Below are 25,939 nucleotides of genomic sequence, written 5' to 3'. Positions count from 1 at the left end.
AAAAACTACTGCGGATGCTGGAAATCCAAAACAAAAACAGAATTGCCTGTAAAAACTCAGCAGGTCTGGCAGCATCGGCGGAGAAGAAAAGAGTTGACGTTTTGAGTCCTCATGACCCTTGAAATATAAACTGGTTTAAGGGGGGTTGGGGGGGGGAGAGAAGTTGGGGGGTGGGGGGTGGTTGTAGGGACAAGCAAGCAGTGATAGGAGCAGATAATCAATTCTTATCATTCTTAATAATAATCATTCTTAATTAGCACATTTTCTTAGATAATATCACTACCTTCAACACCTCTTTGTTCCTTTTGTCTGTGACATCTTTTGATTATCTGCTCCTATCACTGCTTGCTTGTCCCTATAACCACCCGCCCCCTCCAACTTCTCTCTCCCCGCTCCCCCCCCCACCTTAAACCAGCTAATATTTCACCCCTCTCCTAACTATACTCAGTTCTGCTGAAGGGTCATGAAGACTCGAAACGTCAACTCTTTCCTTCTCCGCCGATGCTGCCAGACCTGCTGAGTTTTTCCAGGTAATTCTGTTTTTGTTTAAGTTAAAGCTTTCAGTCCACTTGACTCCAAATGTAACTAAATCATAGGCAGACGGACCCAACTATACTTACCCCATAAACCTACTTCACAATAAACCAGAAAGATATTATGAAAATGAATGAATCATTATATTTTCATGACACACACACTCACAGCCTTTTTTTTATACAAAATACCACCATATTCCCAAAAGTATTTAAAAACATAACAAAATTGAATGTTCACTGTCATTGTCAGAGTTATCATCTTGAATAACTTCTGAGTTTGAGAAAAGGGTTAATTGACTCCCCAAATGCCATTTTCTAATGTCTCTGCATCAAAAAAAAATCATGTTGCCCGGTTGGCTGCTTTGCCAATTACCTTAGAATATAAGGGCATATGAAATAGGAGCAGGAGCAGGCTATTCAGCCCCTCAAGCCTGCCCCGCCTTTCAATAACATCATGGTTGATCTGCCCCATGCCTCAACTCCTCTTTCATGCCTTGCTCCTCATAACCCTCAACTCTCCAATATTTCACAGATCTATCTACCTCCTCTTGAAATACTTTCAGTGATCTGGTCTCCATAACTCCCTGGGGTAGAGAATTCCAGACATTCACTGCCCTCTGAGAGAAGAAATTCCTTTGCCTCTCAGTTTTAAATGAGTGTCCCCTTATTCTGTAACTGTGTCCCCCTCGTTCGAGTTTCCCCCACTAGTGGAAACATCTTCCCAACATCTACCCTGTCAAACCCCCTCAGAACCTTGTACATTTCAATAAGATCACCCCTCATTCTTCTAAACTGTAATGAATAAAGGCCTAACCTGTTTAGCTGTTCTTGATAAGTCAACCCCGGCATCCCAGGAATCAGCCTAGTGAATCTCTTTTGAACTGTCTCCAATGCCAGTATATCCTTTCTTAAATACAGGGACCAAAACTGTACACAGTACTCCAGGTGCGGCCTCGCCAACACCCTGTACGGTTGTAACAAGACTATTTTTAAACTCCAACCCCCTAGTAATACAGGCCAAAATTCCATTTGCCTTCTTAATTACTTGCTGCACCTGCATGCTAACTTTTTGTGTTTCATGCACAAGGACACCCAGATCCCTCTGTGCTGCAGTTTTTTTGGAGTCTCTCTCCATTTAAATAATAGTCTGCCTTTTGATTCTTCCTAACAAAGTACATGACCTCACACTTTCCTACATTAAACTCTATCTGCCAAACTTTTGCCACTCACTCAACCTGTCTATATCCCCTTGCCGGTTTCTTATGTCCTCATCATAACTATTTTTGTATCGTTATCAAATTTGGATACATTACACTCTGCCCCCTCCTCCAAGACGTTAATATAGTTAGCAAATAATTGAGGCCCTAGGACTGATCTTTGTGGCATCCCACGAGTTGCGTCTTTCTAACCTGAGAAATACCCATTAATCTCTACTCTCTGTCTTCAGTGTGTTAACCAATCCTCAACCTATGGTAATGCATTGCCCGCAATACCGTGAGTTCTGATCTTGTGCAATAACCTTTTATGTGGCACCTTATCGAATGCTTTCTGGAAATCCAAATACACTACATCTACTGGTTCCCCTTTATCAACTCTGCTTGTTATATACTCAAAGAACTCTAGAAAATTTGTCAAACATGATTTCCCTTTCACAAAACCACGTTGACTCTGCTTGATTACGTTAAGCTTTTCTAAATGTCCTGCTCTTTCTTCCTTAATAATGAACTCTGTCCAATAACATCTGCCCAATGACAGATGTTAGGCTGACTAGCCTATAGTTTCCTGCTTTTTTTCTCCCTTCCTTCTTGAACAGGGGCATCACATTAGCAGTTTTCCAATCTGCTGGGACCCTCCTGGAATCCAACCAGTTCTGGAATATTTCGACCAATGCCTCCACTACCTCTGCAGCCACTTCCTTTAAAACCCTTGGATGCAGGTCATCAGGTCCTGGCAACTTGTTTGCTTTTAGTCCCATTAGTTTGTCAAATACTTTGTCCCTCGTGACGGAGAATGTCACAAGATCTTTCCTCCCATTAGCTCCTTGCTTATCTGATATCTTTGGAACTTTTATACCGTGAAGACCAATGCAAAATATTGGTTTAAATGATCTGCCATTTCCCTGTTCCCTGTTCCCCTTTATCAATTCTCCAGTCGCATCTGTTAAGGGTCCCATGCTCACTTTAGCTACTCTCTCTCTTTTTATATATACCCGTAGAGGCTCTTGCTGTTTGTTTCTATATTTCTTGCCAATTTACTTTCATAATCAATTTTCTCCCCCTTTATTAGCTTTTTAGTCATCTGCTGCTGGTTCCTAAAAATTCCTACCACTAGTTTTTGCCACTTTGTATGCTTTAGTTTTTGATTGGATTCGCTCCTTGGCCACCTTTGTTAACCACGGGTGATTCATCCTTCTTATCGAGTCCTTCCTTTTGACTGGGATAAATTTTTGCTGAGCATTAGGAAATATCTGCTTAAATGTCTGCCATTGCTCATCCACTGACCTTCCCCTTGGTCTGTTTTCCCCAGCCCACATTAGACAACTCTTTCTTCATAGCTCTGTGATTGCCCTTATTTAAGTTGAGGACACTGGTTTGAGACCCGAGTTGCTCACCCTCAAACTGAATTTGAAGTTCTACCATGTTGTGATCGCAACCCCCTTCAGGATCCTTAACTATGAGACCTCTTATTAATCCCACCTCATTACACATTACTAGATCTAAAATAGCCTGTTCCCGGGTAGGTTCTGCAACGTATTGCTCTAAGAAACAATCCCTGATGCACTCAACAAATTCGTCTTCCATGTTACCCCTGCCAATCTGATTTGTCCAGTCAATATGCAGATTAAAATCACCCATGACAATTGTAGCGCCTTTCTTACACACCTCCATTATTTCCCGATTTAGAGGGACTCACTTAGAGCTTGCCTGCCCCTCTTACCTGTTTTCTCTGAAAATGCATAAATTTGCTCATGAAAATCCCAGCCAAATCAAATATTATTACTGAAAAAAGTTTATTCATGGTCAGAAACACAGAAAATTATTTCAGGGTCAAAGACAGTCAGAGTAAAAGGATGTGCCACAATGTTCTGGATCCGAATGGTTTCTGTTCGGCTCCTCCGTGCCCTGTTTCCATGACTCTCTCTGCTTTGGTCACAGGGGCACTGAACCCCCGGGGGTCCCGTCACCATCAGCCCCGGTCGGCCCCTCCTGCCCCAGCTGGTTGGAGGCCCATTTCCCAGTCAGTCCTCCGGCACCTCCCTGTCTCTCTATCAGTGCGACGCCCATGGCAGTTTCCCACCTGGGGCGCAGACCCTGATATTCTCTGATCAGTTCAGCCCTCAGCTCCGTCGCCTGGCTGTCAGTGACACGAGCAATAGGGAGTCAGAAAGGTGCCAGACGCTCAAATGAGAATTTAAACTTGTGGCTCTAAGCCAACACTTCAACATTTGTCAGTCCAGTGCATTTATTTATACTATGGTTTTCTTATTAGCAGATTTTGGCACTGGAGGCAAATGGTGGGACCTTTAAACAGGTAAAGGATAAGAAAATTGCAGAGCTATGGGATTAATTGGGTCGCTGATTCAAAGAGCTGGCATGAGCACGATGGGCCGAATGGCCTCCTTCTGTGCTCCACCATCCTCGTATGTTTAAAGGGAGGAGGCTCATCTTCAATTGTGGGTGACAGATTAAAGAAAGCAGCGTCTCCTCTGCTCTACGTTTAGCTTAACACTTAAATCTCCCCTTAACATTCTCTGAAGTGGCAGATGGAATTTAATAGAGAAGCGTGAGGCGATGTGGTTTGGCGGAAGGGACAGGCAGAGGCAACATAGACTGACTGGCACAGTTCCAAAGAGTGAGCAGGGACAGAGGCTCCCTGGGGGTTCATGTGCAGAGATCATTGAAGGTGGTGGGGTGATTGAGAGAGGAATTAGCAAAGCAAGCGGGATCTCCGGCTTCAAAGACTTCCCGTGTCGTGATACACACGTGGCAGACAAAGCACCTGCTTCCGGCTGTTTCTCCTGGATTGTTTCTTTCCCTGAACAGATCACTAGCCTGAAGCCAGAGGGTATCGCTTGAGGGGCACCAATCCACATCAAGCCTGTCTGAGCCGGAGTTGCTCCCACTCTTACCGCCTGCCATAGGTGTTGCTGGGAGGATTCGCGGATTGATAGAATCTTGGGCTTCAGAAATAGAGGTACTGAGTACAAAAAGAGGGAAGTTACGCTGAACCTTTTATAAAGTTCCGGATAGAACCAAATACATTATTGTATCCAGATCTGGTCACCACACTTGAGGAAGGGTGTGAGGGTCCCTGAGTGGGTGGAGAGGAGATTTACCAGAATGGTTCCAGGGATGAGGGATTTTAACCGCGAGGTCAGGTTGGAGAAACTGGGGTTGTTCTCCTTGGAGGAAAGGAGGTGGAGGGGAGATTTGATAGAGGTGTAGAAGATTCTGACAGGTTTGGATAAGGCGGACAGAGAAAAGCTGTTCCCATCAGCTGATGGTACAAGGATTAGGGGGACAGATTTAGAGATTTGGCCAGGAGATATAGGGGAGGGATAGAAGGAAAAACATTTTTATTCAATGAGCGGTAATGACCTGGAACTCTCTGTCTACGAGGTTGGTGGAAGTGGAGACGATGAACAATCTGAGAAGGAAATTGGATCGGCGTGAGGGACATAAATTTGCCGGTCTTTGGGAATAGAACGGGCCATTAGGACTGATTGCTTTGTTCTACCGAGTCAGCCTGGACTCGATGGGCCGAATGGCCTGCTTCACTGCCCCAGTAAATGTGTGACCCAAAGAGAACAATTTCAGCTGCTCCTGTCCCTCCAGCTAACTGGAGTACCTCATCTCTGGTGCCGTTCTCGTAAATCTCCTCTGCATCCTCTCTGAGCCCTTCACATCTTTCCTAAAGTGCGGGGCCCAGATATAGGGTTCCATTCTGGAGGGATAGAATTGAAAAGCAGGGAGGTTATGTTCAACATGTTTCGAACCATGGTTAGACTACACTGGGAGGACTGTCAACATTTGCGATCTCCATTTAAAAAGAGGAAATAGAGGCACTGGAGAAGGGGCAACAAAGATTCACAAGAATAATACCAGAACTGAGAGCATTTAACCCTCAGGAAAGACTGGGGCTGCTTTTCTCTGGAAAAGAGAAGACTGAAGGGTGACCTGATGGAAGTCTTTAAGATTATGAAAGGGTTCAATAATCCAGTAGGGATGTCATGAGAAACCTCTTTACCCAGCGAGTGGTGAGAATGTGGAACTCACTACCACAGCCAGTGGTTGAGGTGAATAGCATAAATACATTTAAGGGGAAGCTAGATACAAACACGAGGGAGAAAGGAATAGAAGGATGTGCTGATAGGGGGAGATGAAGAGGGGTGAGTGGAGGCTCATGTGGAGCATAAATACTGACAGAGACCAATTGTGCTGACTGGCCTGGCCCCGTGCTGTAGACTCAATGGAACAGAGTCAAATGTATATACTTTAGATCTAACTGTAGTGGTAGGAAAAACACTATTTACTATCCAGGATAAATAAATGTCCTCCATCAGCTTTTGTGGATAATTTCATTGGAAATGTGCCCTCCCAGGCTCAAAGAACATCAGGCCACGGGAAGCAAGGTCATGAGACCGGCCAGTCCAGCAGAAAGAAACCCTCCGACCCTCCCACTTCACCAACTGTCAGAATGAACATGGTTCAGTCCTGGATGTGATTAACAGCAGCAATAACAGCAGAAACCAACCCCTGTAATCACTTGTGAGCTCGCCGGTGTCTCTGCAGGGTGGATGTCTGAGTGAATCCCCTCCCGCACACAGAGCAGATGAATGGCTTGTCCCCGGTGTGAACTCGCTGGTGTCTGCTCAGGCTGGATGACGTTCTAAACCACTTTGTGCAGCAAGAGCAGTTGAACAGTCTCTCCTCAGTGTGAATGCGCTGGTGGACCATTAGTTCCTCAGAGTTCTTAAAGTCACCCCCCACGGTCAGAGCATTGGAGAGGTCTCTCATTGGTGTGGCCACCAAGGTGTCTCAGCAGGCTGGATAACCGAGTGAAGCCCTTCCCACACACAGAGCAGGTGAATTGACACTCCCCAGTGCGAATGTGATTGTGTGTCTGCAGGCTGGATAACTGAGTGAAGCCCTTCCCACACACAGAGCAGGTGAAAGGCCCCTCCCCAGTGTGAACACATCAATGAGCTTCCAGCACTTTTTCCTCCTCCATGGTGCGCGTATCCTTCTGTCTCTCCTGTTTCAACGGGCAGTTCAAGCTTCGTCCACACACGCAACAGTTCTGGTCTGGTCTCTCCCTGCTCTGAGTGGTGCGATGTATTTTCAGACTGTAAAATTCTCTGAGTGAACTGGGTCACTCTCACTTGGGAGGGGTGTGTGTGTGTCTTGGTGCTTTTCCAGTCACACTGATGTTTAAAACCTTTTGAAGCAGACAGAACAGACACACACTTCTCCTCCAAGAATCAGTGGTCAGTGAAATTCAGGTCCCGATGAATCTTGAGTGGCTCTGTCAGAAAATGATGTGATGTTCGGTTTGAGGTTTCTGTCTGTAGATCCTCCCCTTCTAATATCCTGAGAAAAGGAGTTGCAAAAGTCAGCGCCGAATAGGCAATTCTGGCTTCGATGGAACATTCTTTTGTCTCTCGTTCCCCTGAAGCTGTAAATCTCCAGCCCCACACACACACTCCCTCCATTCTCACTCTGTTGGTACCGAATATACACCTTCCCAATTCACCGCTTTCTGTCTGGGACACAAAGATAAGAAAATCTTCATGCAGGCTGTTCGCCATACGTATATATTTCATATATGGATAAAACTGGACTAAAAATGTGTGCGATATACAGTACTACATTGATTGATTAGAAATACAGGAGACAATGTGAGGAAAAACTTTATTTAAGCAGCGAGTGGCCGTGTCCTGGAGCTTGCTGCCTATGAGCCTGGTGGTTGCCAAGACGAACGGTTTCAAAATGAAATTGGACGGGCACTTGAAGGAAATAAACTTGCTGGGGAATGGGGATATAGAGGAGGAATGGGACTGACTGGATTGCTCCACAGAGAGTCGGCATGGGCCACGAGTGGCCGAATGGGCACCTTCTGTGCCACAATGGCTCTCCGACTGGAAATATATGCCATTGCCACAGGACTATACGACAAGGCTAGAAATAATGTGTACTTTATGATCGAAGCACAAATAGCATATCTCATATGTACCGTGTGACGACGCAGGACATATCAATGCGGTTGCAATCCCCATGGGGACCGACGGCTTTAAAAGAAACCAATTCTCAGGCAAACACCGAGGGAGTAAACTGAAGAGCAAGATTACAAACTTTAATGTAACGACCAAACTAAAATCGACAGCAAACAAACCCAGAACCAGCAAAGAAATGGAAAGGGGGGAGGAAAGAGCCCGCGTTTCAGATTGGACTCCTTCTGTGCTGTAATGACCCCACGACTGGAAATGTATAAGGCAACTACAGTCATGTATTACAAGACTAGTAATAGTAATCAATATACTTTATTACAGAACCATAAATGATATATCTCATGTGTACCATGTTAACAATACTAGACATATCGATGTTGCCACGGTCTCCATGGAGACTGGTCACTTCTACGATAAACCAGTTCTCAGACAATTCCAAGGGCATGAACCAAAGGGCAAGATTTCGCTCGAGAAAAGCTTTTACTGTAACAATCAAACTAAAATCAACAGAAATAAACCGAGAATCGGAAACTAAATGGAAAGGGGAGGGAAGAAAGTGCTTTACGCACAGATGTTGGACCCGCGAGGAAGTATTTGTTGGGGGTGAAGCTCAATCTTCATAAGCGCAAAGCTCGCGCTCTGATTGGCTGGAGGACCAGAGTCCTTCTTAATATCACGTGGAGCCGAATTGGCTGAAGACTGGCATCTGTGACGCTGGGGAACATGATGGATCATCCACTCAGCACATCTAGCTGAAGGTGGTTGCAAATGCTCCAGCCTCATCTTTTGCATTGATGTGTTGGGCTCTCCCATCGTTGAGAACGGTGTTATTTGTGGAGCCTCCTCTTCCTCCTCCCCTCTGGAGCCTCCTTCAGCCCATGACTCTCCGAGCTCCCTGCTCTCATCCAATGCATCCCCTACCTCCATCACGACAGCATCGGTGGCCGTGCTTTCAGCTACCGAGTTCCTGAGCTCTGGAATTCCCTCCCTAAACCTCTCTCTCCTCCTTTAAGATACTTCTTGAAATCTACCTCTTCGGCCAAGCTTTTGGCCATCTGTGAAGCACCTTGGGATGTTTTACAAAGTTGAAGGTTCTATATAAATGCAACTTCTTGTTGTTATTGCCCTACATTTGTAGAATCAGAAATGTCACAGAAACATTTTAAATCCTCGTACCATAATTACCACAGTCATTTTCAGACTGGAAACTTAAAGCTGCCGTTTCACTCTCAGTCAGGAACAGATCACAGTTTTACACCAATCTCTGATTTGACAGCACATTTCCAGCATTCACCGTTGTTCTTCCTGACTCTAAACCCAGTTGTAAAGGAGCCTTCTGTTCCATGTCTACGAGCTCTGAACCATTGGAAGAGAGCGGCTGTGACACATTTCTTACACACCTCAGGATTCACCCACACATGAATCTGGCCTGGATGTGATTAACGGCAGAAACAGTGGATTCCAACCCCTCAAGTCAGTCGTGATCTACCTGGTGTCTCAGGAGATGAGACGACCGAGTGTATCCCTTCCCACACACAGGGCAGGTGAACGGCCTCTCGCCAGTGTGAACTCGCTGGTGTGACAGCAGGGTGAACGAACGGGTGAATCCCTTCCCGCACTCGGAGCAGGTGAATGGCCTCTCTGCCGTGTGAACTTGCTGGTGCTGCAGCAGGGTGAAAGACCCAGTGAATCCCTTCCCGCACACAGAGCAGATGAACGGCCTCTCCCCAGTGTGAGTGCGCCGGTGCTTCAGCAGGTTGGATGAACACGTGAATCCCTTCCCACACACGGGGCAGGCAAATGGCCTCTCTCCGGTGTGAGTGCGCTGGTGCTTCTGCAGGTCACTGCTGCTTTTAAAGCTCTTCTCACAGTCGGAGCATTTAAAGATTCTCACGTCGGAGTGAATACGCTGGTGTCTCTGCAGGTTGGACAAACGAGAAAATCCCGTCCCGCACGCAGTGCAGGTGAATGGCCTCTCCCCGGTGTGAGTGCGTCGATGAATTTCCAACTCAGACGGGTAGCTGAATCCTTTCCCACAGTCCCCACATTTCCACGGTTTCTCCGTAGTGTTGGTGTCCTTGTGTCTCTCCAGGTTGGGATGATCACTTGAAGCCTCGTCCACAACACACATGTATATTGCTTCTCTCCGCTGAGAACGGTGTGATTTTTTTTTCAGGCTGTGTAAAGCTCTTTCCACAGTCAGTTCGCTGGTACACTCTCACTCGGGTGTGTGTGTGTGTGTGTGTGTGTGTGTCTCGGTGCTTTTCCAGTCACACTTGATGTCTGAAATCTTTTCCCACGGACAGATCAGAGAAACATTCCTTCCTCAGTCAAAGGCCAATGATATTCAGGTCCTGATGAATTGAGTGAATCGGTCAGATCTCGATGTGATGTTCGATTTGAGTTTCCTATCTGTCCATCCAATCCTTATAACACTGTAAAACCAGTTTAGACAGGTTAGTCCAGGCCACAAGTTCAGAACAGATAATTCTAGTTTCTAGCAGATATATTTTACTCTCTTGTTTCCCAAAGCTGTAAATTTCAGTCCCTCACAATTTCCCATTCCCACAAAGTCACGGCAATGGTTTCACAGTCGCCATTACGAAGGCTAGCTTTTAAATTCCAGGTAATTAATTGAATTTAAATTCCACTAGCTGGTTGAGTTTGAACCCTTGTCCTCCGGACATTAGCCTGGGCCTCTCGATTACTAGTCCAGGGACGTTACCACTGTCTCCCCCATGGAGAGCGGTGATGACCTGGGACGCAATGCTTACACCCAAAGGTCGATAACAACCAGGTTCTGATTAATCGAGTGACTCTGTCAGATCTTAATGTGATCTTTGCATTGCGTAAATCCTCCCCCTCTAACCCCCTGTAAAAGGAGTTTCCAAAACCCATCCCTGTCAGTCCAGGATAGAAATTCACAACATTCTCTCCTCCTGCTTGGGGGGGGAGGAGGCGGAGGAGGAATGACCGCACATGCGCACCGCTGCACATTTACCCCGCTCAAGATGGAAGCTGCGCATGCGCCCTGCTGCACATCGCCCCCAATAAAGATGGCGGCTGTTTACTCGGACCTGTGACCGAGAAAGGCCCTGCGGAAAAAAAATCCTCCCGGCTCGATGCAAACTCGGGACCAGTAACTTCTTGTTTCGCCTTCGAGGCCTATACTGGCTTATAAAGCCTTTCCGCCCACCCAACGCACCTCACGCTTCCTTCGCCCAAGCGAAGGTCCTTCCCGCCTGAAGGTGAGTCAAACAGGCGTCTTAGCCATGGGCATCACCCGCACTGCGCATGCTCCAGATCACAAGGCCCGGGGAGTGATTGACGGCAGCTCCGGACCAATAGGAAGAGGGGGCGGTTCTGGAGGACCGAATGAGAGCGGCTGGTCCTCCAACCAATCGGGATGAATGAGGGGCGGGGCTGAGCCCTGATCTCCCTCATTGGCTGAAACTCTGCATCATTTTGGAAGCTGATTTGTCTCAAACTCCAGGAGAAAACTGGATCTTCCTGTTTGTGGCTTTAAACAGATGAAACCCTGTGGGTGTGGAGCAAACATTTCAACATTTGTTACTGAAATGTGGGAACATGATGAAACAATGCACAAACAATTCAAGGGCTGACTTCAAGGAATAACTGGTGTGGTGAACGTTGCTTTAAGGCAAACCTTGATGGTCAGTCCATCAAGCAGTGGTCGGCACATAACTTCTTAGAGGCCCTGCAGGAAAAGGAGAGGGTGGATCCTGTGGGATGGTTCCCCGAGCAGACTGTCAAAGTCATTTGGCAGAATGCCTCATCGCCAGAACTTTCCAACAAGCACTAAGACGTAGCTTGGCTGGTGGTGAGAAAGGCCCTCCCCGTCAGATCCTTCCTACACACCAGGAGTCTCACCCCCTCTGCACGTTGCCCTCGAGGTGGCTGTGGTGGGAACGAGACTGTTGTTCACCTCCTTGTGGATTGTGCCTTTGCAAAGAAGGTCTGGAGAGAGATGCAGTGGCTTCTGTCGAGGTTCATCCCGAGCAGTTCTGTGACACAGGACTCTGTGCTCTACGGGCTGTTCCCAGGGACACACACCGAGACAAACATCAACTGCAGCTGGAGGATCATCAACTCGGTGAAAGACGCTCTTTGGTCTGCCCGAAACTTGTTGGTCTTCCAGTGCAAAGAATTGTCCCCGACCAAGTGTTGCAGACTGGCACATTCCAAAGTCCAGGACTACGTGCTGAGGGACGCACTAAAGCTTGGGGCAGCCGCCGCAAAGGCACAATGGGAAAAGTTCGCTGTCTCAGACCTTTCTGCCACAGAGCTCCGAGGGGCTGGGAACTGTTGAGAGCCACTCGGGCTGTACAGCTCAAAATGAATGTATGCAGTGAATACTAATTGTATTATAATTGTATTGAAGCACCTCAGAGTGCAACATGATGTATGTTGATAACTCCAGTACCATTGTCTGATTGTCTGCATTGACCATATTGAAATGATTGTAATATTCATTGATTGTATTGATGCACCTTGTGATACATATGTAAAAGTTGAATTTGATTGTACTTATGCGACGGTGATTTTGAAATGGTTTGTAATGTTCTTCCAGATATTTTATGAATAAAGTATATTTTTCAAAAAAAAAACCTTGGTGGTCAGAGCAGCCAATCAACACCAAGCGGAGGCAAGTTTATAAGGGGCAGAGTTTTCCTAGTCTGGAGAATGTATTGTAGCCTTGCGAGGGACCTGCAGCTAATCCAGCAGCTCTGTAAATAAAGTTCGGTGTTCAACCACAGAAGCCTCTCGGTCGTAACCTCTCTACATCTGGCGACGAGGATAAATGACCCTGGTGCTGCCTCTCGCCCTACAACTGTGAGTATCTCCTTTTAAAGAAGGAAAAAAATATATACTCACCAGGATGCCTCCCTTTGGGAGGAGCGACCCATTTGACTCCCCCCGGCCCCACCCCCCACACAGAGGACTGGCCTCAATACGCGGCCTCGGGTTTTATTTCTAAACAGGGGAGGAGGAAAAGCGCAAAGCAGTTCTCTTGAGCGCCTTTGGGAGTCAAACCTACAACCTTATTCACAGCCCCAAGCGCGCCCGACTCTGAATCGTTCAGTGAGCTCGTGGATTTAGCAAAGGGCCATTTTCAGCCGTAAACCATCCGTCATTGTGCAAAGATTCAAATTTAAAATGAGGGTGAGGGCCCCAGGTGAATTGATAGCGAATTAAATTGCTAAGTTGAAGCCATTGTGAGAGCATGGTGATTTTGGAGCGACCGTGAATGAGGTGCTACGGGATGGGTTGGTTTGTTGTGTGCCATTCAGCGTCAATTGCAGGCAGAAGATATCAATTTTAAACGAGCAATGGAGATAGCGCTGGCCATGGAAAGCATTGATAAAGATTTGCAGGAGCTACAGAGCTCGCAAAATGGCGCTGTTTACCAGTTAGGGAGGGAGCCCTGCAGGCAGATGTGGTGCCAAAACCGCGGAAGCAGCCGCGAAGTGGGAATCGTTTCCCAATCACCCAGAAATCAAAAAAAACATACCGGTGGCAATCAGACAGCGACCCTGAAGTTGAATTGTTACTGATGTGGGGGTAACCGCACTTCTGAAACATGTAGATTTAAGGAGGCCGAGTGCTACTACTGTCGCAAAAGAGGGCATTTGATAAAGCATGGCAGAGCCAGGTCCAGATTGCCAAGTAACCAGCCAGCAAAGAAGTACATAATGTGGAAGAGCCTGAAATGACTGATCCTGACATTCACACTCTTTTTAATCTTAAAGTGGTCAAGGCAAACCATATCACTGTTACACTCCACATAAATGGGAAGCCTCTAGATATGGAGGTAGATACAGGGGCATCAGCCACAGCGATGGGTGAGCGCACATTTCAGTACCCGAGATAAGGTACCTAGCCCTTAAGCCTGGAGAGAACTTCCGCCCAGTTGAAGACTTACACGGGAGAAGCCATGAAAGTAAAAGGCACCGCCATGGCATCTGTGAGCTATGGGCAGCAGTCAGCCCAGCTCCCAGTAATAATAGTGACTGGGAAAGGACCAAGCCTTCTTCCGGGCCGTGATTGGCTAAAAGCAATCAAGTTAATTTGGTCTGAGATTTTTCAAGTACGGGCAGGAGGAATGCTAGAATTGTTTAAAAAAAAATACGACAGCTCCTTTCGTAACAAGTTCAGAAAAATGGCTTGCAAGCCAAGATTTATATTGATCCACAGGCAACTCCCCGTTTCTTTTTAAGGCAAGACCAGTACCATATGCCTTAAGAGGAAAAAGTGGATGCTGAGTTAAACAGGTTGGAAAAACTAGGCATCATACAGCCGGTTCAATTTTCGGAAATGGGCAGCACCAATCATCCCCGTTCTGAAACCGGATAAGGCCGTCCGCATTTGCGGCGATTATAAGCTAACAGTCAATCGGGCCACCAAGTTGGATAAATACCCCCCAATCCCAAGAATTGAAAACTTGTACGCAAAGCTGGCAGGAGGTCAATCCTACACTAAGTTGGAGATGAGCCTCGCGTACCAGCAATTCGAGTTGGATAACACATCCCGGGGGGGTATGTCATGATAAACACACACAAAGGCCTATTCCACTACACGTGTCTACCTTTTGGCGTATCCTCAAATACTTCAAAGGATGATGGAGAGTTTGCTACAGGAATTGCCATGGGTTGTAGCCCACCTTGACGATGTCCTCACAACTGGATCAACAGGGGCTGAGCATTTACCAAATTTGGAGGAGGAAGCTGGAGCCCACATAAAAAAAGGAGAAATGCACTATCCAAGTCACCGAAGTTACCTATCTTGGGCACCGCGTAGATGCACAAGGATTACACCCTGTGGAAGAAAAGGTTAAGGTGACAAAGGAGGCGCCTTCCCCCACAAACTCAAATCATGTTTAGGGATGGTAAACTACTACGGGTGATTTTTACCAAACTTATCAACTGTTTTGGCCACCTTGCACACACTATTGAAGAAACACCATTGTTGGCCCACAGGAGTCAGCCTTCAACAGAGTAAAACAACTGCTGCACTCCTCAACATTGTTAGTGCACTTTGACCCAGCTAAAGAATTGATATTGACCCGCGACACCTCTCCGTATGGCGTTGGCGGAGTATTGTCCCATGAAACAGACGACGGTTCTGAGAGGCCAAATAGGTTATGTATCAAGAACCCTCTCAGCGGCCGAGGAAGGTTATTCACAGGTCGAGAAGGAAGGACTGTCAATAGTCATCAGAGTTTTTTTTAAAAATCGACCAGTACTTACATGGCAGGCACTTTACTATCATCTCCAATCATAAACCACTTCTGGGCCTTTTCAAAGAAGACAAGGCTATCCCGCCAATAGCTTTGGCAAGAATTCAGCGATGGGCATTAATTCTGCCCACCTACGGATACATTTTCAAGCACCGACCTGAGATATGCATAGCGAACGCGGATGCCCTTAGCCACTAACCTTTGCAAGAAAGTATCTTACACACCCCTGTACCCCAAGAAATTATCCTTGCATTGAATGTTTTAGACAAGTTGCCCATCTGTGCAAAGCAGATCAGGAACTGGACCAATCAAGACCCGCTTCTGCCCAAAGTGAGAGACCAGATACTTACAGGATGGTTAAATGAGCCAGTCTCCGAGGAAGTGAAAGCATTTTGTTACTGTTATGACGCGGCAGGTGTTGTGTGCCAGGCAGACTAAACCCACAAGGGAAACTTGGCTACACTATCACAACAGTTTTGCAATTTGTATTTATTGCGAGAAGATTTGGGCACTGGATTCAGAAGTAATGAGTCCGCTCACACCTTCTAGAGATCTTAAGAACTAAATTAAAACATTTATTAACCAATGAAAAGATTTCAAGCACATACATAAGATTACAGTGTCTTAACATTATAACACATCCCAAAGTTCCTAATCACTAGTTACTGGACACAGCAGACTTTTGCAAACATGGCTGGAGGCTTCCCCAAGACTGTTTTAGACACTCCTTCTAGTTCTTGTATATCCCCACAACATCAACTTCCTCTTTTATTTATATATGTTTCTCTGTCTTTAATCTGTAAATTCCATTGTTCTATATGTCTTTGGAAATGTACTTTTCCCATAATATAAAAATCTTTCATGTTGCCAATATGGTCAGTACCTTTTGGGAAAAATAAACATAATAACCTTGCCCTATTTATCTTGTTAGTTGTGAACATCCTACCATCCCTTTGAAACCCAAACAACTCTTTCGCTTATCTAAAAATGCAAAATTCCTTCACACCCTACATGCTAAGGCCTCATCCATATTTACTCATTCGCATTCCAAATGCCTTTTACCCCTAGCTTCTTTGGATAATTTCAGCTTGCAGCCTATCTGACTCTAATTTAATTAAATCACACAGACCAAACGAGCTATACTCACACCCATAAACCTACTTTACAATAAGCCACAATGATATTATGAAACTTATTATAGTTTTGTGACACCTCCATCCTTATGGAAAAATGAACTGTCATAACTTTAAAAGATGGCTCCATTTTCTCAATCCATCTTACATTACTTACTATACTTAACGATGTACACAAACCGTTACATTACCAGGGACATGCGTTAACACAGCAATATTTACAAATCCTTTGTGTCAACAGGGGTCATTTCAGTCCAGCATCCAGGTTTTAAATGTCCAGTTTCCTTTTGAGCTTTAAGCTCTCGACAATGCATCTGCAATTAGATTTCCTCGTCCAGCCACATGTATAATCTGTAAATTAAACGGCTGCAGTAATAAACTCCATCTGAACAGTCTTGCACTTTCTTGGTCTTGAAATTTGTCCAGAAATCTGCATAAACAATTGTTTCTGAAGAATTGCTTGCAACATAAACCTTGAAACACTGTACTGCTAATACCAGACCCAGAGTCTCCTTTTCAATGGTTGAATGATGCACATTCAGCTTGCGCGAAAAATATCCTATCAGTTTCTCAATTCCAGCCTCATCATCATGCAACAGTACAGCACCAACACCTACATCACTCGCATCAAATGGCAGCTTAGATGGCTTGGCGTAATTAGGTTCTGCCGAAAAAACTGGTGTTGCAGTCAACATAGTTTTTAAACTGCCAAATGCTTTCTGACACTCCTGTGCCCACTGAAACCTCTTGTTCTTTTTTAACAGTTCAGTCAATGCAGCGTCCATGCTGCTAAAATTTGGTACAAATTGCTGATAAAATCCACTCATCCCCAGATATCTCAAAACTTCTTTTGTTGTAGGCACTGGGAAATTCACAATGGCTTTTATTTTCACATCTCTCGGAGCTACCTTACCACGTCCAATGGCATGGCCTAGATGTGTGACTTGCACTTTTGCAAATTCACTCTTTAGCCAAGTTCACCACCAAATTAGTTTCTCGAAGTCGATCAAACAGTTCTTTCAGATGTTGTAAATGCTCCTCCCACGTTTGCCTGAAAACTATCAAGTCGTCGATATAAACAGCACAATTGCTCAGCCCTGCAATTCCTTTGTTTATCAGCCTTTGAAATGTTGCTGGTGCATTTTTCATACCAACTTTAAATTGATATGGTCCATCTGGTGTCACAAAAGCCGGTATCTCCTTTTGCCCTCTCCGATAATGGCACTTGCCAATATCCTCTCAGAAAGTCGATCTTTGTGATAAACTTTGATTGTCCCACTTTCTCAAGACAATCTTCCAACCCTGGAATAGGATATGAATCCGCTTTTGTCACTGCATTTACTTTTCGATAATCCACACATAACCTTTGTGTTCCATCCGGTTTCAGGACCAGCGCAATAGGTGAACTCCAGTTACTGCAACCAGACTCTATGATATCATTTTGAAGCATGAATTTGATTTCTTTCTGTACTTGTGATAATTTTGCTGGACTTAATCCATAAGGATGTTTCCTTATTGAAACTGCATCACCCACATTTACATCATGCACAACTAAATTTGCCCTCCCTAGCTTATTCCCACAAATAGCTTTGTGTAACCGCAACAACTTCTCTAAATCACTTGGAAAATTGCCTAGAAGGTAACTCAATGTTACATTTAATTTTTAAGTACCCCCTCATTATCCAATTTAAAGGAAAGTCAATTTCAGAATCCTTCATTTCTACCTCTTTCTCTTATCTACCACCAGTAATACCTCCATTTGGTCATCTTCCCTGTCAAAGTACTTTTTAAGCATGGGAAAACTCAGCAGGTCTGACAGCATCTGCGGAGAGGAACACAGTTAACGTTTCAAGTCCGTATGACTCTTCAACAGAACTAAGGAAAAATAGAAAAGGGGTGAAATATAAGCTGGTTTAAGGTGGGGGTGAGACAGGTAGAGCTGGATAGAGGGCCAGTGATAGGTGGAGATAACCAGAAGATGTCATAGACAAAAGGACAAAGAGGTGTTGAAAGTGGTGATATTATCTAAGGAATGTGATAATAGGTGACATTAAGGGTAGAAAGCAGGACGAGCAAGGTACAGTTAGCTCTAGTGGGGGTGGGGTGGGTGAAGGGAAGGGAATGAAATAGGCTAAAAGGTAGAGATAAAACAATGGATGGAAATACATTTTAAAATAATGGAAATCGATGGGAAAAGAAAAATCTATATAAGTTATTGGAAAAAAGGGGGATCAGAAAGGGGGTGGGGATGGAGGAGAGAGTTCATGATCTAAAATTGTTGAACTCAATATTCAATCCAGAAGGCTGTAAAGTGCCCAGTCAGAAGATGAGGTGCTGTTCCTCCAGTTTGCGTTGAGCTTCACTGGAACAATGCAGCAAGCCAAGGATGGACGTGTGGGCATGAGAGCAGGGTGGAGTGTTGAAATGGCAAGCGACAGGGAGGTCTGGGTCATGCTTGCAGACAGACCAAAGGTGTCCCGCAAAGCGGTCACTCAGTCTGTGTTTGGTCTCTCCAATGTAGAGGAAACCACATTGGGAGCAACGAATGCAGTAGACTAAATTGAGGGAAGTGCAAGTGAAATGCTGCTTCACTGGAAAGGAGTGTTTGGGCCCTTGGACAGTGGGGAGAGGTGAAGTAAAGGGGCAGGTGTTGCACCTTCTGCGGTTGCATGGGAAGGTGCCGTGGGAGGGGGTTGAGGTGTAGGGGGTGATGGAGAAGTGGACCAGGGTGTCCCGGAGAGAACGATCCCTGTGGAATGCCACCAGGGGGGGTGAAGGGAAGATGTGTTTGGTGGTGGCATCATGCTGGAGTTGGCGGAAATGGCGGAGGATGATCCTTTGAATGCGAAGGCTGGTGGGGTGATAAGTGAGGACAAGGGGGAGCCTATCATGGTTCTGGGAGGGAGAGGAAGATGTGAGGGCGGATGCGCGGGAGATGGGCCGGACACGGTTGAGGGCCCTGTTAACCACTGTGGGTTGAAAACCTCGGTTAAGGAAGAAGGAAGACATGTCAGAGGAACTGTTTTTGAAAGTGGCATCATCAGAGCAAATGCGACGGAGGTGAAGGAACTGAGAGAATGGGATGGAGTCCTTACAGGAAGCGGGGTGTGAGGAGCTGTAGTCGAGGTAGCTGTGGGAGTTGGTAGGCTTGTAATGAATATTGGTGGACAGCCTTTCACCAGAAATTGAGACAGAGAGGTCAAGGAAGGGAAGGGAAGTGTCAGAGATGGACCATGTGAAAATGATGGAGGGGTGGAAATTGGAAGCAAAATCAATAAATTTTTCCAGATCCAGACGCGACCTTAAGATCCGCCAACTCCAACCCAATCAAGGGATTTCAAATACCACGCAAATACGACTTGAGTTGTCGGGATGGCGTCGCAGTTTGGGGAGCAAGTGTTAGCCGCCCCCGTACCAGGCAGGCAACTGCCCCTAGCCGAATTACACGGCACTAGTCCGGGTATTTCTAAAATGAAAACGCTCACCGGGAGTTACGTGCAGACGCCCGGCGTGGATGCGGATATCGAGAAGTTATTCGAGCACCGTCAGCGGTGCCAACTGCAACAGAAATGGCCAGCCGCAGCCCCCCACTACACCCTCGGGAATGGCCTGGCCGCTGAGACCATGGGCGCGAATCCATGTGGGCGACCTGGATCCATCCCTGGGCTCAACGTTTTTGCTCGTCATCGACACGGACTCAAAACGGATGGAGATTTTTGAGGTGAGATCACCCACGTCGCACTCCACCATCGAAAGGTTACGCCAATGCGTTTCCACTCACGGATCGCCCGAAGCCAATGTATCAGACAATGGAGCCGTATTTACAAGCGCTGAATTTCAGAACTTCGCCCATCTAAACAGCGGTAAACACGTCCGAACTGCGCCTCACCGCCCAGCGTCAAACGGACCAGCCGAGAAAGCTGTCCAAACTTTCACAGAATCTCACAGTTGCAGGAGAGGCCCTTCGGCCCATCAAGTCTGCACCGACACGTGAGAAACACCTGACCTACCTACCTAATCCCATTGACCAGCATTTGGCCCATAGCCTTGAATGTTATGACCTGCCAAGTGCTCATCCAGGTACTTTTTAAAGGATGTGAGGCAACCCGCCTCCACCACCCTCCCAGGCAGCGCATTCCAGACCCTCACCACCCTCTGGGTAAAAAAGTTTTTCCTCACATCCCCCCCACAAACCTCCTGCCCCTCACATTGAACTTATGTCCCCTCGTGACTGGCCCTTCAACTAAGGGGAACAGCTGCTCCCTATCCACCCTGTCCATGCCCCTCATAATCTTGTACACCTCGATCAGGTCGCCCCTCGGTCTTCTCTGCCCCAACGAAAACAACCCAAGCCTATCCAACCTCTCTTCATAACTTAAATGTTTCACCCCAGGCAACATCCTGGGGAATCTCCTCTGGACTAATCTCGGAAACCAAAATCTCGCCCTTCCTTCTTCGCTCCCACACTGCTCCGTGTGCAGCAACGGGAGTTCCACCAGCAGAACCGCTTATGAAGCGTCGTCGAAAAGAAATGAGACCGAGTCTCGTATTTCCAAATTTGCCGGGGAGGGAAGAGAAGAACCAAGGTAATCGAGAAACAAGTCACGATTTGCATAATAGAGCCCGGACGTTTATAGTAGCTGAAGCCATGTATGTAAGAAACTTCGGCCGCGTTCCAAGTGGGATCCCAGGAATTATTGTAACATAAAAGCAAAATACTGCAGATGCTGGAAATCTGAAACAGGGTCATATAGACTCGGAATGTTAACTCTGTCTTTCTCTCTCGCTCTCTCTCACTCGCTCTCTCTCGCTCTCTCTCACTCGCTCTCTCTCGCTCTCACTCTCTCTCTCACACACGCTTTCTCTCACGCTCGCTCTCTCTCTCGCTCTCTCTCTCTCGTGCTCTCTCTCTCGCTCTCTCTCTCATGCTTTCTCTCGCGCTATCTCTTGCGCTATCTCTCGCGCTCTTTCTCTCACGCTCTCTCTTGCTTTCTCTAGCTCTCTCTCTCTCTCTTTCTCTTTCTCTTGCTCTCGCTCTCAGTCTCTCTCTCTCTCTCTCTCCACAGATGCAGGGCTAGACCTGCTTGGTGTTTCCAGCATTTTCTGTCTTTGTCCCAGGAATTACTGTCTGTGAGACCAGACCCCTGTCATACCAAGAAGACGTGGTGGGCCGGATCGTTCGTATACGCGTGGATCACCTGAGGAGCAGGGAAGCGCTTCCACGGTCAGTGTTGCCACCAAGGAATGTTATTGAACCCGCAAGCACCGAAGTACCTGATCGACGTGTTATAGACATAACTGATGCCCCCATTGAATCGAATAACAGTGAACTGACTGTGCCAAAAGAAGTACCCGATATCGCAGTTCCTGTTAGTGTTGATCCTGTAGGAGAGCCTCAATCCATAGAATTACGCCGCTCTACCCAAAGCAGAAAACCCCCTCAATTACTTGATTTATAATTACTGGACCTACGTCAATAAGTGTACAATCTGCAAACATGACAAAGTACCAGTGCGATTATTTCTAAGATTTTTGATATTGTTTCTATTCACCTGTATACAGTAATTTGTGTAAATAAGGAACGTAAAACAAGGACTGTCTTATGAAGAGAGATTGTGTAAACTGGGCCTGTGTTCTCTGGAGTTTCGAAGAATGAGAGGTGATCTCGTTGAAACCCTCAAAACACTTAAAGGGATAGACAGGGTAGATGCTGGTCAGATGTTTGCCCTGGTCGGGGAGCCTAGAATCAGGGGACACAATTTCAAAATAAGGGGGAAGCCACTTAGGACCGGGATGAGGAGGGTTGTGAATTCTCTACCCCAGAGGGCAGTGGAAGCTCAGTCACTGAGTATGTTAAAGGTAGAGATTGATAGATTTCTGATTAACAATAAGGTAAAGGGTTATGGGAATAGTGTGGGTAAAAAGCATTGAAGTGTTCGATCTTCCATGATCATATTGAATGGCGGAGCAGGCTCAACGGGCTGGATGGCCCTCTCCTGTTCCTATGTCCTAAGGAATTAAAGGGGGAGGGATGTGGTGATTGTTGCTTTAAGACCAGCCTTACTGATGGAGAGTAAACTGATGGGGTGGTAATTGGCCTGGTTGGATTTGTCCTGCTTTTTTGTGTACAGGACATACCAGGGCAATTTTCCACATAGCCGGGTAGATGCCTGTGTTGTAGCTGTACTGGAACAGCTTGGCTAAGGGTGCGGCAAGTTCTGGAGCACAAGTCTTCAGTACTATTGCCAGAATATTGTCAGGGCCCATAGCCTTTGCGTATCCAGTGCTTTCAGCCATTTATTCATATTACGTGGAGTGAATCGAATTGGCTGAAGACTGGCTTCTGTGATGCTGAGGACCTTTGGAAGAGGCTAAATTGGATCATCCATCGGCAATTCTGGCTGAAGATTGTAGTAAATGCTTCAGCCTTGTCTTTTGCACGGATGTGCTGGGCTCTTCCATCACTGAGGATAGGGATATTTGTGGAGCCTCTTCCACAAGTTGTTTAATTGTCCCCCATCATTCAAGACTGGATGCGGCAGGACTGAAGAGCTTAGATCTGATCCCCTGGTTGTGGGATTGCTTAGCTCTATCACTTGCTGCTTATGCTGTTTGGCATGCAAGTACTCCTGTGTTATAGCTTCACCAAGTTGCCACCTCATTTTTAGGTATGCCTGGTCCTGCACTCTCATTGAACCAGGGTTGATCCCTGGCTTAATGGTAATAATAGATTGGGGGATATGCTGGGTCATAAGATTACAGATTGTGGTTGTGTATAATTCTGCTGCTGCTGATGGCCCACAGTGCCTCATGTAAGCCCAGTCTTGAGTTGCTAGATCTGTTCAAAATCTATCCCATTTAGCATGGTGGTAGTGACACACAACACGATGGAGGGTATCCTCAATGTGAAGCGGGACTTCTTATTGATAGGAGTTACCACCGGACATGGACAGATGCATCTGCGCAGGCAGGTTAGCGAGGATGAGATCAAGTATGTTTTTCCCTCTTGTTGGTTTCCTCACCACCTGCCGCAGACCCAGTCTAGCAGCTGAGTCATTTAGAACTCAGCCTGCTCGGTCAGTAGTGGTGCTATCGAGCCACTTGGGTACATTGAAGTCCCCCACCCAGAGTACATTCTGCGCCCTTGCCACCCTCAGTGCTTCCACCAAGAGGTGCTCAACATGGAGGAGCACTAATCAGCTGAGGGAGGGCTGTATGTGGTAATCAACAGGTTTCCTGGCCCATGTTTGACTCGATGCCTTGAGACTTCATGGGTTCCAGAGTCGATGTTGAGGACTCCCAGGGCAACTCCCTCTCGACTGTATACCACTGTGGCGCCACCTCTGCCGGGCCTGACCTGCCCGTGGATCAGAACACACCCAGGGATGGCGTTGGTGGTGCCTGAGATAATATCTATAAGGTATGATTCCATGAGGGAATCATGCTTGACTAGTTTGAGACAGCTTTCCCAATTTTGGCACTAGCTCCCAGATGTAGGTAAGGTGAACTTTGCAAGGTCGACAGGACTGAGATTGCCATTGTCGTTTCGTAGGTCAATGCCAGTTGCATTTCGGCTGCATTTCTCTTTATTTTGTGACTTTGTAGCAGTTTAATACAACTGAGTGGCTTGCTAGGACAGCAGATTTCCTTCCCTGAAGGGGATTAGTGAACGAGATGCGTTTTTACAACAATCGACAATGGTTTCATAGTCATCTTTTAATTCCAGATTTTTATTGAATACAAATTCCACCATCTGCCATAGTGGGATTCGACTCTGGATCTCCATAGAATTGCCCTGGGTGTCTGGAATACTAGTCCAGCGACAAAACCACTACATCATTGCCGGGACACCTTGGTCCACTCCTCCATCACCCCCTACTCCTCAACCCCCACTTATGGCACCTCCCCATGCCCACGCAGAAGATGCAACACCTGCCCCTTCACTTCCTCTCTCCTCACCGTCCAAGGACCCAAACACTCCTTTCAAGTGAAGCAGCATTTCACTTGCATTTCCCCTAACTTAGTCTACTGCATTCGTTGCTCCCAATGCGGTCTCCTCTACATTGGAGAGACCAAACGCAAACTGGGCGACCGTTTTGCGGAACACCTGCGGTCTGTCCACAAGAAAGACCCAAACCTCCCTGTCGCTTGCCATTTTAACACTCCACCCTGTTCTCTTGCCAACATGTCTGTCCTTGGCTTGCTGCATTGTTCCAGTGAAGCCCAACGCAAACTGGAGGAACAGCACCTCATCTTCCGACTAGGCACTTTACAGCCCTCTGGGCTGAATATTGAATTCAACAACTTTAGATCTTAAACTCCCCCTCCCCCCATCCCCACCCCGTTTCTTTTCCACCCCCCACCCGCTTTATTTTTTCAATAATTTATATAGATTCTTCTTTCCCCACCTATTTCCATTATTTTTAAATCTAAAACTAAAACCTTTAGTCTTTCCACCCCACCCCCACTAGAGCTGTACTTTGAATATCCTGTATTCCATTCTTAATTAGCACTTTTCTCAGACAAAGACCACCACCTTCAACACCTCTTTGACCCTTTTGTCTCTGGCATCTTTTGATTATCTGCTCACACCACACCCTCAATGTGTCTCTTCCCCCCCGCCCCCCACCCACCTTAAACCAATTTATATTTCTCCCTTGTTGAAACTATGCTGCAGTTCTGCCGAAGGGCCATGGAGGCTCGAAACGTTGACTGATTTCTTCTCCGCCGATGCTGCCAGACTTGCTGAGTTTTTCCAGGTAATTCTGTTTTTGTTTTGTTTTACATCATTGCCTCCCCCGTGTTTTATTTAATGAGGTGTCACAACCCTACATTGTGCTTGGCGTCCCGTATCCCCCTCACCAGTGAATCCTCTATTTTGTTGACTGGCGAAAATCCTTCCAGTTCACTCATTGCGCTCTATGCCGGCTGAGTTACCCAGAACACCCCGCGCTGCAGAATGTCCCCTATCAATGACCATAGGAGTCCAGTGCGCAGGTGCAGTGTGGGTGTGCGCTCTGAGCATGCTCAGTGTCAGTCATGGTGACAGAGTGAGGAGGAGCGGACGGTTCGGGTGGCGGGAGGAGATTGTGAGGACAGGGTAGGAATGGAAACCGCGGCTGGGCTGGGAACTGGATCAACTTCTGCGGTAGGCCCCAGGCCCCGAATAAGAGGCCACAGGCCCCGTGTTTACCCCGCGGTGAGAGGCCCCGCGGGGGGGGAAGGTGGAGGGGGGGGCGGGGAGTGGGCTCACTGGCCGCCATCTTGCGAGTGGGAGTCAGGGCCGATCACGGAGGCGGGGGCGCATGGGCGGCCATCTTGGTGAGGGAAGAGGGAGTGGGCGGGGCTTGCTCCCTGGTGACAGGTCCCGGTCACCCAGAGAACCGGCCGCTCTGTCGGGAGAGGAAGGCGGGGCTCATGGGCGGCCATCTTGGTGAGGGAATGGGCGGGGTTTCCTCTCCGGGTGAAAGGCCCGGGTTACCCAGGCAACCGGCCGCCATGTTGAGCAGGGTTTAGCTCTTTCCTTTGAGAGACAGAGACTGGGGTTGACAGATTTGGGGGAAATAATATTGCACAGAAACTAGAACTGTCTGTTCTGAATTTACATCCTGTGTTTACAGTGAGGACTCTTTTCAACTCCTTTTCCAGGGGATTAGGGGAGCATTGACAGAGGAACAACCAAATCAAATCAAGCATCAGGTCAAAATCTGACAAGAGGTTCATCAGAACCTGAATATCATCGGCCTTTGAATATAGAAGGAGAAATATTTGTCTGTTCTGCCTG

At 46.8% G+C, this 25,939-nt stretch overlaps 2 protein-coding genes across 2 annotated transcripts in view; one reads left to right on the top strand and one right to left on the bottom strand.

Annotated features, from left to right (window-relative positions):
* LOC144698448 (uncharacterized) overlaps window positions 1-25,939 on the top strand; it is an 85,123-nt gene that overhangs the window by 34,970 nt on the left and 24,214 nt on the right. Inside the window, exons 5-8 of the mRNA XM_078570389.1 lie at window positions 17,543-17,556; window positions 19,657-19,876; window positions 20,549-20,741; window positions 21,274-21,539. Of these exons, the coding sequence (XP_078426515.1) occupies window positions 17,543-17,556; window positions 19,657-19,876; window positions 20,549-20,741; window positions 21,274-21,539 (693 nt within the window). The remainder of the gene's footprint in view (window positions 1-17,542; window positions 17,557-19,656; window positions 19,877-20,548; window positions 20,742-21,273; window positions 21,540-25,939) is intronic.
* LOC144697217 (uncharacterized) lies at window positions 8,014-11,065 on the bottom strand. Its single transcript, XM_078569112.1, has 2 exons — window positions 10,970-11,065; window positions 8,014-10,199 (listed from the first exon to the last, which is right to left on the bottom strand). Exon 2 carries the CDS (start codon window positions 9,893-9,895, stop codon window positions 9,239-9,241), a length of 657 nt encoding a protein of 218 aa, XP_078425238.1. The 5' UTR covers window positions 9,896-10,199; window positions 10,970-11,065; the 3' UTR covers window positions 8,014-9,238.

Source organism: Cetorhinus maximus, chromosome 23, assembly GCF_964194155.1.
Source record: "Cetorhinus maximus chromosome 23, sCetMax3.hap1.1, whole genome shotgun sequence".
Lineage (NCBI taxonomy): Eukaryota > Metazoa > Chordata > Chondrichthyes > Lamniformes > Cetorhinidae > Cetorhinus > Cetorhinus maximus.
The sequence above is the reverse complement of the archived record's forward strand: the minus strand, read 5'-3'. Positions and strand labels throughout refer to the sequence as shown.

Coding starts and splice junctions, on each gene's coding strand:
- LOC144697217 (XM_078569112.1), bottom strand. CDS start 9,895: ATGTGTGTTGTGGACGAGGCTTCAAGTGATCATCCCAACCTGGAGAGA.